Genomic DNA, 14,442 nt, shown 5'->3' on the forward strand with positions numbered 1-14,442 from the left:
TGAGGGAAGACACAACGCAAGACTTATCCAAACGCTCTGGGAATGAATGTTACCACTCGAGTACTTCAAATTAAACGAATTTAGATTCACCATCAGAAATAGTAACTTTACCTCCAGCACTACTTGTTGTTGTTGCTGTTGTGGTGGCTGCAGCTGCTGCCACTGCTGGAGACTGAGGAGTTCCAGTACTCACTGCCTGGGGAGGAGGATCAACCACAGCCTGACTTTCTCTATCTCCAGGGATTCCCTGCAACACAATTTTCAAGCTTTAAGACAACTCAAAAACACACAGGCTAAATATTATACACAGCAAAAACAGTTGTGGCTTACAGAACATCACTGTCTATGTGTGAGATACATGTAGAACTCAATGCTGTATGTAGTGTAAGGCAGTACTGTTCAACAGGTCTTTCCACGGTGATAGATGTACTGTGCAATAACAACCACATCCATGTCTAATTAAACCCTACAAATTTAACTAAGATATTCACTCATCATGGGGTTCCAAATGGCTTTTGACTGCAGGGACTTTCATAAATCATCAGTCAGTGACACAAAGAGCTGTATTTATAACATTAGGAGCATTTGGGATAAGAGGACAACAGTTCTGAATGACTCTTTGTGGTAGGGTGTGGAGTTGAATGAGTGAATACTGCTGGCCAAGCAAGAAAGTCTCATCTACTGACTCATGTTTCTGAGCAAATATCATCTAGAAAGTGCCACACAGAAAATCTTTCAAAATTAACAAAATGGGCATGAAATATATTTCAATCATTTAAATTCCAAATGATGCTTTTTGTATGTTTCAATAATTTCTCTTGAAATTATTACAGTTTAGCCTGGCATTGGTGGCGCACTCCCAGCACTCGGGAGGCAGAAGCAGATGGATCTTGGTGAGTTCGAGGCCAGCCTGGTCTTGAGTGTCAGGATAGGCTCCAAAAGCTACACAGAGAAACCCTGTCTCGAGAAAAAAAAAAAAAAAAAAAAAGAAGAAATTATTACAGTTTAAAAGTGCCCTCAGAGTTTCTATTTTGATGTACAACATTTAGACAAATGGCAGTTATACCTATTTAGAAATCCACCAAATTCTCAGACTTTAAGAGATGGTGATAAGTCCATTTCCTACTAAACACGAGGCAGACTCGCTTTAGGAAAGACAGGCAGTGAGCAGTGACTAATGGTGCACATACACTGCAGGCCCTGAAAGCGTCTGCTTGTGATGCGGAGGTCCCTGAAGGCTAAGCCTTCCATCAAATTCTCAAACAAAATGCTAATGCTGCTTCCTCACAGAGGACAACTAAAATTTTGCTCTAAATAATTCCTAATAGATTATATGAGCAACTAAAATCCACTATAAAGTCAGACTATTCCATTAGAAAGACACCCTAGGGCTCCAGAGCTTCACTGTGTGTAAGCCACTATTCTAAAGAACCACTTTGTAACTCACCGTCATGGCATTTTCTTTTCTTTTCTTTCTTTTTTTTTTTTTTTTGGTTTTTCGAGACAGGGTTTCTCTGTGTAGCTTTGGTGCCTATCCTGGCACTCCTCTGGAGACCAGGCTGGTCTCGACCAACGCCCGGCCCATCATGGCATTTTCTAATTAAAATCATTTCAGAATCTTTTCCAAAAGGTTACAGTTTATCAACACAAAATGTTAACCCTGGGGGGCGCAAACTATCTAGCATATAGTAGTCAACACTGAACTGTTAACTCATCTTTTAAAACCAAAATTTCTTGAAAGAGTTTGAAATTAAGGAGAATGAAAAGTAAAATACACTTCTCACCATTAGAAGATATTCCACAGCTCTGTCAGGGTTGTTGAAACTGGCTCTCAGGGCTGCAATTACTTGCTCTCGTTCATAGCCCATTGACATGATCTCAGTTACCATATTCTCGTAAGATTGACCTGTCACTAAATAGGTGTGTTGGGGATAAGGAATAAGTACATGAACATTCAAGAAACATTCTCTCCATACTTCTTGACTATAAGATATCTATGTTTCATATACTACCGTGTCAACATTTATTCAAGTAGGCAGAATGCCCTCCCCCAAAAATACTCATGTTCTAATCCCCAGCGAGATCCTGTAATATATAGATTATGTGACAAAGGGAAGTGGGCCTGATGCCATCAAAAACAATCCTTAAAAACAGAGTGACAGAAAGAGGGTTACAAAAGGAGGAATGTAACTTTGTTGTTGTCTCTCTCTCTGCAGATGGAGAAAGGGTCTGCAAGCTTCTGGAATCTGGAAGTGATAAGGAACTAGGTTCTCCTAATCTCCAAAAAGTCTTATGGACTCCTTGGTATCAGTCAACAAGAACAGTGTCAAAAGCTCTGACCTACAAAAATAGCCAGGTAACAAATTGGTTTATATCACTAAGTTTGTGGTAACTTAAAAAAGCAACAAAAAATAAGGTGGTTTTATAAGCACAGTAGAAATATCAGGTACAAATACAAAAATTCACAAGTCACAGAAGGCAACCTGTTAATGAGAGACAAACAAATGGGTTGTTCTTGCAATCTCACTGTTTGGAAGGCTTCTCTGAGTTTAATGTCAGCCTTCCTACTGAAGTTCAATGGCATTATGGGATGATAAATTCTCTCTCACAAAAACCAAAAGGCAAGTCCTTTTTTTATGCATTTCAAACAATTCTGGTGTAATAGCACTGTGTTTTATTTTTTCTTTTGACACTTTATATTTTCAAACTGATGAGAAACAAAGGTAAGCAAGATAGAATTTCACACCCCAGGATGGAGTTACTTGTATTGTGAGTCACTGGTCACAGGCTATCATCAATCTTCCCAGATGGATGTTATCTTGCCTTAATGAAAGCTACACCCTCTCTAGACTCACCTCTATTAAAACTATCCTCTTTTCCACTTGTGTTCTGGATACCACTGCCTTCCTGACCACCTCATGAAGTGGATTTGGTTACAGTCTCCCTTCTCCACCCCCAGCTCTGCCCTGTAGTTTAACTGACTAGCAGTCATGTGTCACCTATAAACAACAGCAAGCACACTGGTGAAGCAAGTGAGGGAACAAAGGCATCTGTGGAGGCTGTAGATTTCCTATCTGAAAGTTTAAATAAACACATCTGCAAGATCAGAGGGAGATGAGAAGCACAATTACAGTGGGAATCCCAATAGCATAGACATGGTATTTAGCCATTCCCATAGTCTGAATGCTGAACTATGGTCTAAAGCAGAACCACAGAAAACACATAATTATAGAGTCAACATTAATAAGATTTTACCAAAGAGTTTGAGAAGAATGGTTCGAGATATAGAAAAGGAAGAGAGGCATCACAAAAGCCAAGTGGGAAGTTAAAGAAGCAGGGACTCAACAGAGTAAAGACTGCAGAGCAAGGAGACCCTGGGATTACAAATCAGAGCAAGAACGATCTAGGTGACGTAAAGACATAAATGTAAGGGTACTAGCATTTCTTGACCAAGCCATAAATTGTTCTGCTTCCTACAGACTGAAACATGAGCAAATTGTTTTATGCCTCTCCTTAAAAAATGTAAGTAAAATATCAACACCAACACCATTACCAGAAACGTAGATGTAGCAGCAGCAAACAGCGTTATTTACCTGGCTCCTGCTCAACAGCACCAAAGCACTCTATTATGTCAATACCAGTATTGACATATAGTTACCAGTAACAGTTTTTTTTTTTTTTTTTTTTTTTTTTTTTTTTTTTTTTTTTTTTACTGTTGGAGAGGTGACCAGGACTGGTCTTGAACTCACAGAGATCCTCCTGTCTCTGCCTCCGGGGTGCTGGGATTAAAGGCGTGCGCCACCAACGCTGGCTAACAGTCAGAACCTCTAATAATAACCTTAGAGACAAGTGCCAACTTGGGTTCTGGCTTTGAAGCTACTGAAGTGTTCACCTTCCTTTGTGTAATCCTCTTTTCTAGTTCTTCCAATACCTTTATAATAATCCTCTACAACTTATGACTTTCCATGTATGAAGGAAATGTCTTCAGATTCATGAATGGATGTATATTGATAGTATTTGGGGTAGTCTTGTCCCAGGACTGTCAGAAGATGAAATTCTGAAGGTGGTACACCCAGGAAATCTTGGGTTGACTACTTAAAACAACTATACTTTTTGGTCACTAAATATAATGAGGATACCAAGGAGTTAAAAGCCAACTAGCTCAGGACCAACCTTTAATCCTAAGGATTGTTAGTGCTGTCAGAATAATGCTGTGGCTGCTGCTGGGGAACCCAGAAGCCAATGACATAGGTGAATGCACCTATCCCAGCCCTCTACCTACTTACTATATCAATACAAGAACAGGAACACTAGGCAATAAAAATAAAAACATGAAGTATACCAGAGGTTTAATAATAAGAAAGCTGACAGATTAGAGATGAAGAGAAAGTGGAAGACTTTATTAACACGTCAAATCAAAGGTTGGGGCAGGAAGGTCTTTTTGCTATGTGCCCATATTAAGCAACAATATGCAGCTGGAAATCTAGAAATCCAGTCCATTGGATGAAAGCTGGAGGTGAATAAACAAATGTGAGGCAAATAAAAGTAAACAGCTGCTGGCGTTGGTGGCACACACCTTTAATCCCAGCACTTGGGAGGCAGAACCAGGCCGATCTCTGTGAGGTCGAGGCCAGCCTGGCCTCCATAGCGAGTGCCAGGATAGGCTCCAAAGCTACACACAGAAACCCTGTCTCGAAAAACAAACAAAAAAAGTAAACAGCAAACCCGTCCAAAGGCACTTATGTAATAAGCTTATACACAGACCAAACCTGTTAAGACCACATATAAACTTCTGAATGGGAAAATAATTACCTTCAAGGGAGTGTGTTCAATTGCAAGAGGAGATTTTAAGGACGTTCAGGTCTCTAGTACTACTACTAAATGACTAATATATGATCTAAATAAATCATTTGTAAGTGACCATGAAGCAGACATACAGTGTGATTCAGAAAGTGAAAACTGCAGTCTCACGACTTGTTTTGTAAGCTAGACACTCACCAAGGGCACTTGTTGCATCTTCAAAAAGATTTGACCGGGAAGAATCTCCTGGTGTACTGTAAAAGGTTTTTAGAAAAATTAAATTTCAAAAAGTATGCAAAATTCATTCAAATTGTTATAGCAACTAATTTCTAAAGAATTCCTTAAGTATTAAAGTGGTGGGTAAGTCAGCCTCTTGGAGTATACCCAAAGCTTTACCTGTAGGATTTATGGCTACAAAAAAATTTTCAATCTTAAGATTACTTCTGAGGATCTGTCATTCTAAACAATGTAAAAAAGACACAAAACAACGCCTTTAGAAAAAACTTGCTAAGTATGAGAACACCACCACAGTCAAAATAGCCCATACATCAAGACACAGCAGAATATCAAATGTAGTATATGATAAAAGTAGCAAATGTAGAACCAAATGAGGCTATCAAGTCTTTCACAGTGAGGTTTTCTATGTACACTTTCAACAGTGGTAAAGAGAGAAGGCACATAATTTAAGGAATATGACATACACAAAGAAGGAAATCACAGGTGGGGGTGCAGACCTTGTTCTAACCTAAAGCAAACCAATTTTAATGGCAGGCAGCTTTGGGTAATCCTGAGAAACACATGCAGGAACAAGCGCAGGCACAAGTGAACCTCTATGTTTCTGTTCTCTTGGGGAACTAGATTAAGTGGATATATAAAATCATATATACATATGGAAAAGTAGATGTGAAGCCATCTGGAAGAATGAAAAAGGCAAGTGGGAGGAACAATAAAAGGGAGGGTAGATTTATGGGGACTGTGCTCAGTGTATATATATATTTATGGATATTAAGTAACAGCAATTACAATTTTTACTTTATTTTAGTGTTTGTGTGCATTCCCGAGTATAAGTATACATGTGCAAATGTGTAGTGCCTTAGAGGTCACAAAAGGTATCCATGGACCTTGAGTTACAGACAGTTGTGAGCCACCATGTGGGTGCTGGAAACTGAACCCAGGCTCTCTACAAGAGCAACTAGTACTCTTAACACAGTCAGGTATAATGGATCACCAAGTTAGTGGCCATCCTGGGATACATAGTGTGATAAAATGTGCACATACCATAATTCAACTCTCAGGAGGACTCACATCTAAAGTTGAGACACTTTATATTTTGGTTTCATCAATTCCATAAGGTCAGTAATAGTATCTCTATTGTGGGTTCAGTTACTGCTAGTAACACTGGTGTAACACATTGCCATTAGCACAACTAAAACTATACCGTGATATAATTTTTAAAGTTTCTTAAAACAATATGCATGTGGAGAAGGTAAAACGTCAAAAGAATATACATAAAAATCCAGTAATTTTGTGCTTCTTTCATATTTCCTAGGCTGGACTTAAACTCATGATCTTCCTGCCTCAGCCTCCCAAGTGCTAGGATTATAACCACGTACCACCACACATACCACCAATAGTTGCTGTAGTTTAACTTAAAATGTAGTTTATGTCTACATCAATAATTTCCTACGAGTGCATAGTCCCTCTAGTAGGCCAAACCAAGCTCAATTAGGCTCTATACAGCATGGTTTCTAACGTTTGTTATTTTCCCCTCATCCTTCACTAGTTTCTAACTTCATCTTACATGGAATCTTTGTCCTTTCTATTATAATTGATTCTTGATAGCATACAATGAAGAATCTATATTTTCTCCCTCCAGATGATGAAGCATTTACAGAGTGTGGCATTATTAATGCATCTTTACATTAAGTTGTACTTAGGTATATGTCTACAGTGATGTCTATCCTACCAAGCAATCCAGCTAAGAGGAGCTACTCAAACTCTTAAGTCACCATTGTGTTTGATACAGTTTAGAATCTTGTAGGATTGATCTCCTCTAATAATTTGCATAATCTCTGAATGTTATCTTAAAAATCCCTTTAACCACTTAAAACTGTAATGTGCTTTAAACATCAGTACTCAATCTTGATTCAGTCTCACCACTTCTTCCTAAACCACAGAGACAATCACTCATCACTGAGTGTATCAGACTCACATTTTTCCTATACATTAAAAGACATGCCCAGATACTGGAGATGGCTCAGTGGGCAGTCACTTGCCTGCCAAGTTGGAGGACCTGAGTGTGCTCCCTGGGTACCACTTGGTATAAAGACAGAAGACTTCCACAAGCGGATCTCTGACCTCCACATGCATGCCATGGATGTGCACGCACACACACAGATACACACAAAATAAAAACCTAATAAAAAATGTATGATACTGCTTTACAGTGCTTAGCTTAAGCTTCTGGCTTATTTTGTTCCATAGCCCCTGTCACACAGCGGAATGTCCTGATTGGGTGAGGCAAAACACTGCTGTAATCAGCACTCAATGGGGACTGCTCCAAGTTCAACAACAGCATGGTAAGACAGAATTCGAGTTGACTTGAATGTGTACTTTACCAACAATACTGACCTCACAAAGCACAAGTTTAGTTTCTTTCCTTTTTATTTTTTCTTAAGAGATTTAATGTATTTTGTCTACATGTATGTCTATGTTCCACACATATGACTGGTGCCTGCATAGGCCAGAAGAGGGAGTCATATCCCTGAGACTGGACTAACAGATGGTTTTGAGTCACAGTGTAGGTATTAGGAAGAGAACCAGGTCCTCCCCTGAAACATCTCTCCAGCCCACAAGTGCAGTTTCTTTATGGCAGTTATCAACAGCACAATTTGTATTGCATAAAGAACGAAACTGACATTAAAAAAAAAAAAAAACATAGAAACAAAATGTCTGGCCAGCAGTGATGGAGAAGCCTCCAGTATACCTGCTGACAGCTATTCAGTTTTGTGCCGTAAAAGGACATATTTATCTTATTTTCTTGACCTTCTGTAATCTCCCTGAAGTTACATTATTTGGAGAAAGAAGACTAATTAGCTAAGCATGCACTTTAGCTGTATTGCAATACAGAGATTAGCATGGCTCCTGCACAATGACAACATGCAAATTTGTGAAGTGTTCCATATTTTAAACTAAGTCCAACTAAGAAGTCTATAGTCAGCCATAGTGATGCACACCTTTAGTCCTAGCACTCAGGAGGCAGAGGCAGGTGCATCTTTGAGTTCACGGCAAACCTGGTCTATATATGACGCTAGAGGTACATAGAGAGACCCTGTCTCAATTTAATATGTGTGTGTGACCATTTATTTCCACCCATCTGCTCCTATTCCCCACAATCTCCAACATGTATAATATGTATTTAATGTCTCTTGATCATATCCACCCAAATCTATTACCTGTCCCTCAACTGTCATCCTCCCATCTTCACATCTCATTCTTTTTACTAAATTCCTTCCAACATACAGACTTTGATGCAACAGTTTAACTCAATTCTGGTGATCTTCCAGTGTGCAAGAGAACAGAATGCATTCTAGATGGATATGGGAAGAGAGGGTTTAAGCTGAACAATGGTGTCACAGATACTGAATGAAAAGTGTTCTAGGTTAACACAAGAAATATATTCTCCGGGCTGGAGAGATGGCTCAATGGTTAAGAGCACTGGCTGTTCTTCCAGAGGTTTTGAGTTTGATTCCCACATGTTGACTCATAACCATCTATAATGAGATCTGGTGCTCTCTTCTGGCCTGCAGGCATACATGCAGGAAAAAAACACTATACATAATGAATAAATCTTAAATATATAATATATATTACATATATATTTTCCCCAAGCTTTATGCTATTTCTCAGCAACAGGCAAGAGATTCTATTCTTCCCAAACATGGTAGATCAGACATGGTGTTGCAACATATTTGATTAGATATGTTACTATGACTGGTATAATAATAATTAAAAAGAAAAAAGAAAGCTCAATGCCAATAGCTAGGCAGGCAATATAGACAGAACTTCCGGGAGAGAATAAAAAGGAGGAAAGAAACCAAGAGGAGCCAGGAGCGATGTAAAGGAAACAGGACGAGGTGCAAGATAGAAGAGAAGTAATGCTATGGGGCAGGACATGGATTGATAAAAATGGGTTAATTAAAGTTATAAGAACTAGTTAGAGTTCGAGAACAGCCTGGTCTAGTTCCAGACCAGAGCTAGTTCCAGGAAAGCCTCCAAAAGCCACAAAAAACAAAAACAAACAAAAACTAATTAGGAACAAGTGTAAGCCATAGGTCAAGCTTTCATAATTAAAAAATCTCTGTCATTATTTGGGAGCTGCATGGCAGGACAGAAAGACTCATTACCACATAGAAGACACATTTAGGGGCAAGATGCTAAAACAAAGGGGTTCCATTACCTATGTCAAACCATCTTATAAAAATACAAAAGCCTCCAGGAAGAAGCAATTCATAAACTGTTTCAAGCTGTGGGCCATTCTGAGCAGCATGATGAAATACTGTGCTTCTACCCAGGTCATGAACCTACCTTTTGTCCATTATTTTCCATGCTATATATTCACCTGCCTACAGGTCCCTTAAGCAGCCTCAATTACCAGAGCCACTGTTAAGATGTCACAGTATAGTGTCCATGAAACCTTTATTTTAATAATGTGCCCCAAATGCAAGAGCAGTGATGCCGAGGAATGAAATATGCTGAAGAAGCTTTCTTTAAAAGTGATTGAATGAAAGCTCTCACTATAACTGGTGGTGGAGGAGGCACAGATTAGCAAATCTACAGGATCATCAGAAATTTTAAGAGAACACATTTCAAAGACTTAATTTCGGAGACAGCGTCTCTCTATGTAGCCATGGCTGTCCTGGAACTCACTATGTAGAGCAGACTGTCATCAAATTCAGAGAGCCACCTGCCTTTGCCTCCCAAGCCCTGGGATTAAAGGTGTGCAAACTACTATGCCTGGCTCAAGGAACTATGCTAATTTTTAAAATTGGTATGTAGGCCCATTCTGCCTTTGAATTTGCAATTCTTCTGCTTCAGCCTCTGGAGTGCTCAGGTTAGTCATAACCACAACAGCTGGCTCCATTAGTCCTTAATCTCTTACAATACCTAATTTATGTTTGTTTAGGAGAGAGAGGGAAAAAAAAACAAAGAGCACATAAGATTCCCTTTGTGTCGACATCTGGAACATATCCCTTGCATAAGGGGCAAACCTGTATATGTTGCCATGAACACCATAAATGTTTCCCATTCTTTCAAAGCATTTCCTATCACTGATGTTTTCCAGTAACTGGCTCACATAACTCCTTCTACTGGTGTTCAAATTTCAGGTTGGCTGTAATAGAACTCATACTTTAGATGTATTTCCTCATACACAGGAAATCCCTTCTTTTTTGTTTGTGTTTTTCGAAGTCGTATCAAAGCAGGGTGCAGTGGCATGCCCCTGTAACTCCAACACTGGGAGCGTGGTAAGGGATGGATTTTAAAAGTTCACTGGACTGCCTAGCCAAACTGCAAAGCTCTGGATTCAGCCAAAGATCTTGTCACAAATAAGCAGGGTGGAGAGCAATAGAACATATATTACATCAACCTGTATCCTCCACGCACAAGTGTGTACATATATACATGCACATACAAACATGAAAAACACGATTCAGTGTTCACTTAGAAATCAAAACGAAACATAGTTTGATTTTTTTAAAATTTAAACTTTGACTACTTTGTGATATAATTTCTTAAAATGTAGTCCTTCATTACCTGTCAGCTGGTGCTGGGCTAGTAACCACTGGTGACTGTGCTGGCTTTTCTGCAGGTTTCTCAGGTTGAGCTGCACTGGCAGGTGCAGGTTCAGAAGATACTGTAGTTGAGGCTGGAGTAGTAGATGCAGGTGTGGAAGTGGGAGCTGAAGCAGGCGTGGGGGTTGGAGCTTGAGCCACAACTGTTGCTGTGGAGGAGCTAACTGCAGTAGTGGCGGGAGTATTTGATTGCTGAGTTGTTGCTGGCACTGGAGTAGTCACTGCTTTGGGCTGATGTGTTAAAAAAACAAAGTAAATATAAGGCATTATGTGACTCATTGGACTATAACAGCAAAAAAAGAGCCTAAAAACTAGTAACCTAAACATTAATTTTTAACCAGATAATAAATGAACATTAGCAAATAAAAGCAGTTCACCACTCCTTAGAGTTCCTAAGATAACTTACATTATCTTAACTATCATTCATCTCAGTCTTTACAATTCAGTATGAAAATAGAACACAAAGAAATCACTGGCTTAAATATAGAACTCACATGTCCAAAAGTACTATATAGTTTTCTATAGAGTTTTACTTATGCACCTTGCTTATAACTTTTAAGACTGCATTGCTACTTAAAAACATTATCCAAAACAATTTTGGCACTAAAATGTAAGTAGATTGTCTATAAACATGCCAAATAATCTGCTGTATTTTAGGAGGAAAAAATTCTGCCACTGTCTATAAAACAATAGGAGTTAAGTACAAAAATAACTAGAAAGAAACACGCACGCACGCACGCACGCTCGAAGTATATGTTTGGTATTTCCTAAACTGAAAGCACAGCCATAAAGCCTTCCATGAAACAAATACAACTACACAAGCATAAAAGTCATGCTAAATTGTACTCTACCCTAATGTTATTCAGTCTATTCAATTCATAACTTTTCTGTAGACTTAAGTTAACTATTTTAACAGAAGATGGGTTTAAAATCTCCCACAGAGCTGGGCGGTAGTGGTACATGCCTTTAATCCCAGCATCTGGAGACAGAGGCAGGCGGATCTCTGTGAGTCAAGACCAGCCTGGTCTATCTACAAGAGCTAGTTCCAGGACAGCCTCCAAAGCCACAGAGAAACCCTGTCTCAAAAATAGAAAGAAAAAGAAAAAGAAAAACCAAAAAATTCCCACAATTCCAAGTCAATTAATTGCAAGAGCAATAGTCGAACTGTGTCTTGCTTAACTTGAGCTAACAAACTGTTGGGCTTGGAGTACTTTAAAACACTGTTTCTAATTGCAGATAGCACCATGGCCTCCGCTTTTTGAAGGTTTTCTGTTTGCCTTGGATCTTGTAGGAATGACAGGTTTCAGGCATCTATTTCTCATTAAGTGTGTGTGTGTGTGTGTGTGTGTGTGTGTGTGTGTGTGTGTGTGTGTGTGTGTGTGTGTGTGTGTGTGTGTGTGTGTGTGTGTGTGTGTGTGTGTGTGTGTGCGTGTGTATCCATTCCAAGATCTTTTCTGTTTAACTCTTCACTATACTGATGAGAATACTGAAGGAAATACAGCAGAACTACCTTGATGTGTGCCGACCCTATTATTTTCCCTTGTGCACGATGAATAAAGCTAAGTGAAAAGGGAAGGAAACTGTGGCACATGCCAAAACACAGATGAACCTTGTGATGCTGTGCTAAGTGAAGCAAAAATAGTCAAATAAGAACACTGCAGAACTCCAGCTATTGAAAAGTTAGGCTTTTAAGAGTGCAGCTTCAATCTAGGAAAATGAAAGTTTTAGAGTGATAGCAATGGTATTTGTTTTTTTGTTTTTTTCTCTTTCTTCTTTACATTTCATACTTGCACTCAGGAGGCATAGGCAGGTAGATCTTAGTTTGAGGACAGCCTGGTCTACAGAGCAAATTTCAGGACTGCCAGAATACATACAGAGAAACCCTATTCAGGGGTGAGAGTGGGGGAGATAGTAAATTTGATGGGTTTTTTTTGTTTTGTTTTGTTTACAGTTTGGGGGATAAAGCGTTTTTCTTGCATCACTGTTCTTGACCAAGTCTGACATTTTGAGCAAGCAATTAAATATTGCAAAACCATTGAATTCTTTACTAGTTTAAAAATTTTCAAACTTATTGGGTTTTGAAACCCAAGAGGCAGGTGGATCTCCAGCACTTTCAGATATGTAGCAAGTTCTAGAACAGCCAGAGCTACTTAATAGAGACCTTTCTTAAAACAAAAAACCTACCATGTAAGTCTGCTTTGGTTGCCTTTTGTTTCAGAGTACAAAAATATGCAGTAGTTGGAATTTCAACTATTTTCTTTAAAAAAAAAATTTAAGTGTATTTATTCAGTAACAATGGTACATTTTAGAGTAGTAACTTAAAAAAAAAAATGTTTTCTCAGGTGTTTTCAAATTCCTGACATGTTACTCTTGAGTTTCAGGGATAAATCAGTATTCCCAGGAATTCTAAGAAATTTCAAATGTATGATGATCTTAAACATACTTTTAACACACTATTATTTCAATAGCAAAAACTCAGGTTTAAAGAATAAAGCACATCAAGTACAGCAGTGCTTGTAAAGAACTATAGCCTAAGGGATTTTCAAACAATAAAAGGAAAATTCCCATCTCCCAATAAAGCCCCTCACAGAATCACATATGGACACTGCTCATTTAAGGACCTATGTTGTACAGAAAATGTTATACTTTGAGAGCAAAGCACTTACGACATATACACTGTTCTTTCTACATGTTAACTATGTTTATATGTATGTTTACAGATACACATGTATACATAATAGACTATCAGCAATGAGGGAAAACATGCAGTTTTCCCCTTTTGAGACTAAGTGACCTCACTCAACTCACTTTAAGTCTATTTTCCTGAAATTTGTGATTTCATTTTTCTTTAGAGATGAACAACATTCTACCTTATATGTACTAGATTTTAATCAACCATTCCACTATTTCCTACTGCTATTATTATGTGACTTTGGGGAAAGCTCATTTATTCTACCACTAGTTTTTGATGAACAAACTCCAACCATCCACTTAAGGTTTGCTTCCTCCTGAACTCAGGCAATTTAAACCCTAAAGTCCTACTGTTTTGAGATGGTCTTACTATTTAGCTCTGGCTGACTTGGAACTCACTAAGTCAATCAGGCTGGCCTAGAACCCAAAAGTCTGCCTGCCTGTCTTCAAAGTGCTGGGATGAAATGTGTGTACCACCACACCTGGCAGAAACCCTAAAAGTCTTATGATAAACCAGTATGAAAAGCGTAGAAATTAAGTCTGACTGTAGATTTGAAGGTAGGGCTTTAGATTAGATCACAGCAGAGCCTCCGTGAATAGTTCTAGTGGTTTTATAAGAACAAAAGAAGACCACAGTTAGAAATATAAACATATTCCCACATGACAACACAGCTACAAGAGGTCCTTGTGTGGTCTTCAGCATGATGTTTGAACTGCCACCCTCCAAAACTCTGTCTGAGCTAATAAACCTTTTTCTATTTTACACTTCTGCCTTGAATATTATTACATCAATGAAAATGTAACTGATAATACACTGTTCTTTCTCAGGTCATGTATCTTTAAATAGCAAGCATACAAGGCAGTCTCTTTATGAATCCACATTCAAGCTCCGATCATAAATGTGTGCAGGCCAGAGAGCAAATGTGATCTCGTGAAGACCATCTACATCAAACAAACAAACAAACAAACAAACAAAGTGTCTCTCTGGCCTGAAGCTCACCAGGTAGGCTAGACTAGAAGGCCAGTAGCCCCAGTGCTATGCTTGTCTCTGCCTCCCAGTGTTGAGCTTGCAGTAATGCAAGTGATAACATCCTTTTAA

The 14,442-nt window shown here is 38.7% G+C and overlaps 1 protein-coding gene and 1 non-coding gene across 2 annotated transcripts in view; one reads left to right on the top strand and one right to left on the bottom strand.

Annotated features, from left to right (window-relative positions):
- Positions 1-14,442, bottom strand: part of Rad23b (RAD23 homolog B, nucleotide excision repair protein) — a 42,161-nt gene that overhangs the window by 8,946 nt on the left and 18,773 nt on the right. The window contains exons 4-7 of the mRNA XM_027403063.1: positions 10,615-10,883; positions 4,999-5,054; positions 1,785-1,912; positions 112-247 (exon numbers count right to left, since the gene is read on the bottom strand). Coding sequence (XP_027258864.1) covers positions 112-247; positions 1,785-1,912; positions 4,999-5,054; positions 10,615-10,883 — 589 coding nt within the window. The remainder of the gene's footprint in view (positions 1-111; positions 248-1,784; positions 1,913-4,998; positions 5,055-10,614; positions 10,884-14,442) is intronic.
- Positions 7,887-7,989, top strand: LOC113830881. The gene has a single exon (XR_003482975.1). It is a non-coding gene; the product is annotated as a U6 spliceosomal RNA (small nuclear RNA).

This window comes from Cricetulus griseus, chromosome 2 (assembly GCF_003668045.3).
Source record: "Cricetulus griseus strain 17A/GY chromosome 2, alternate assembly CriGri-PICRH-1.0, whole genome shotgun sequence".
Lineage (NCBI taxonomy): Eukaryota > Metazoa > Chordata > Mammalia > Rodentia > Cricetidae > Cricetulus > Cricetulus griseus.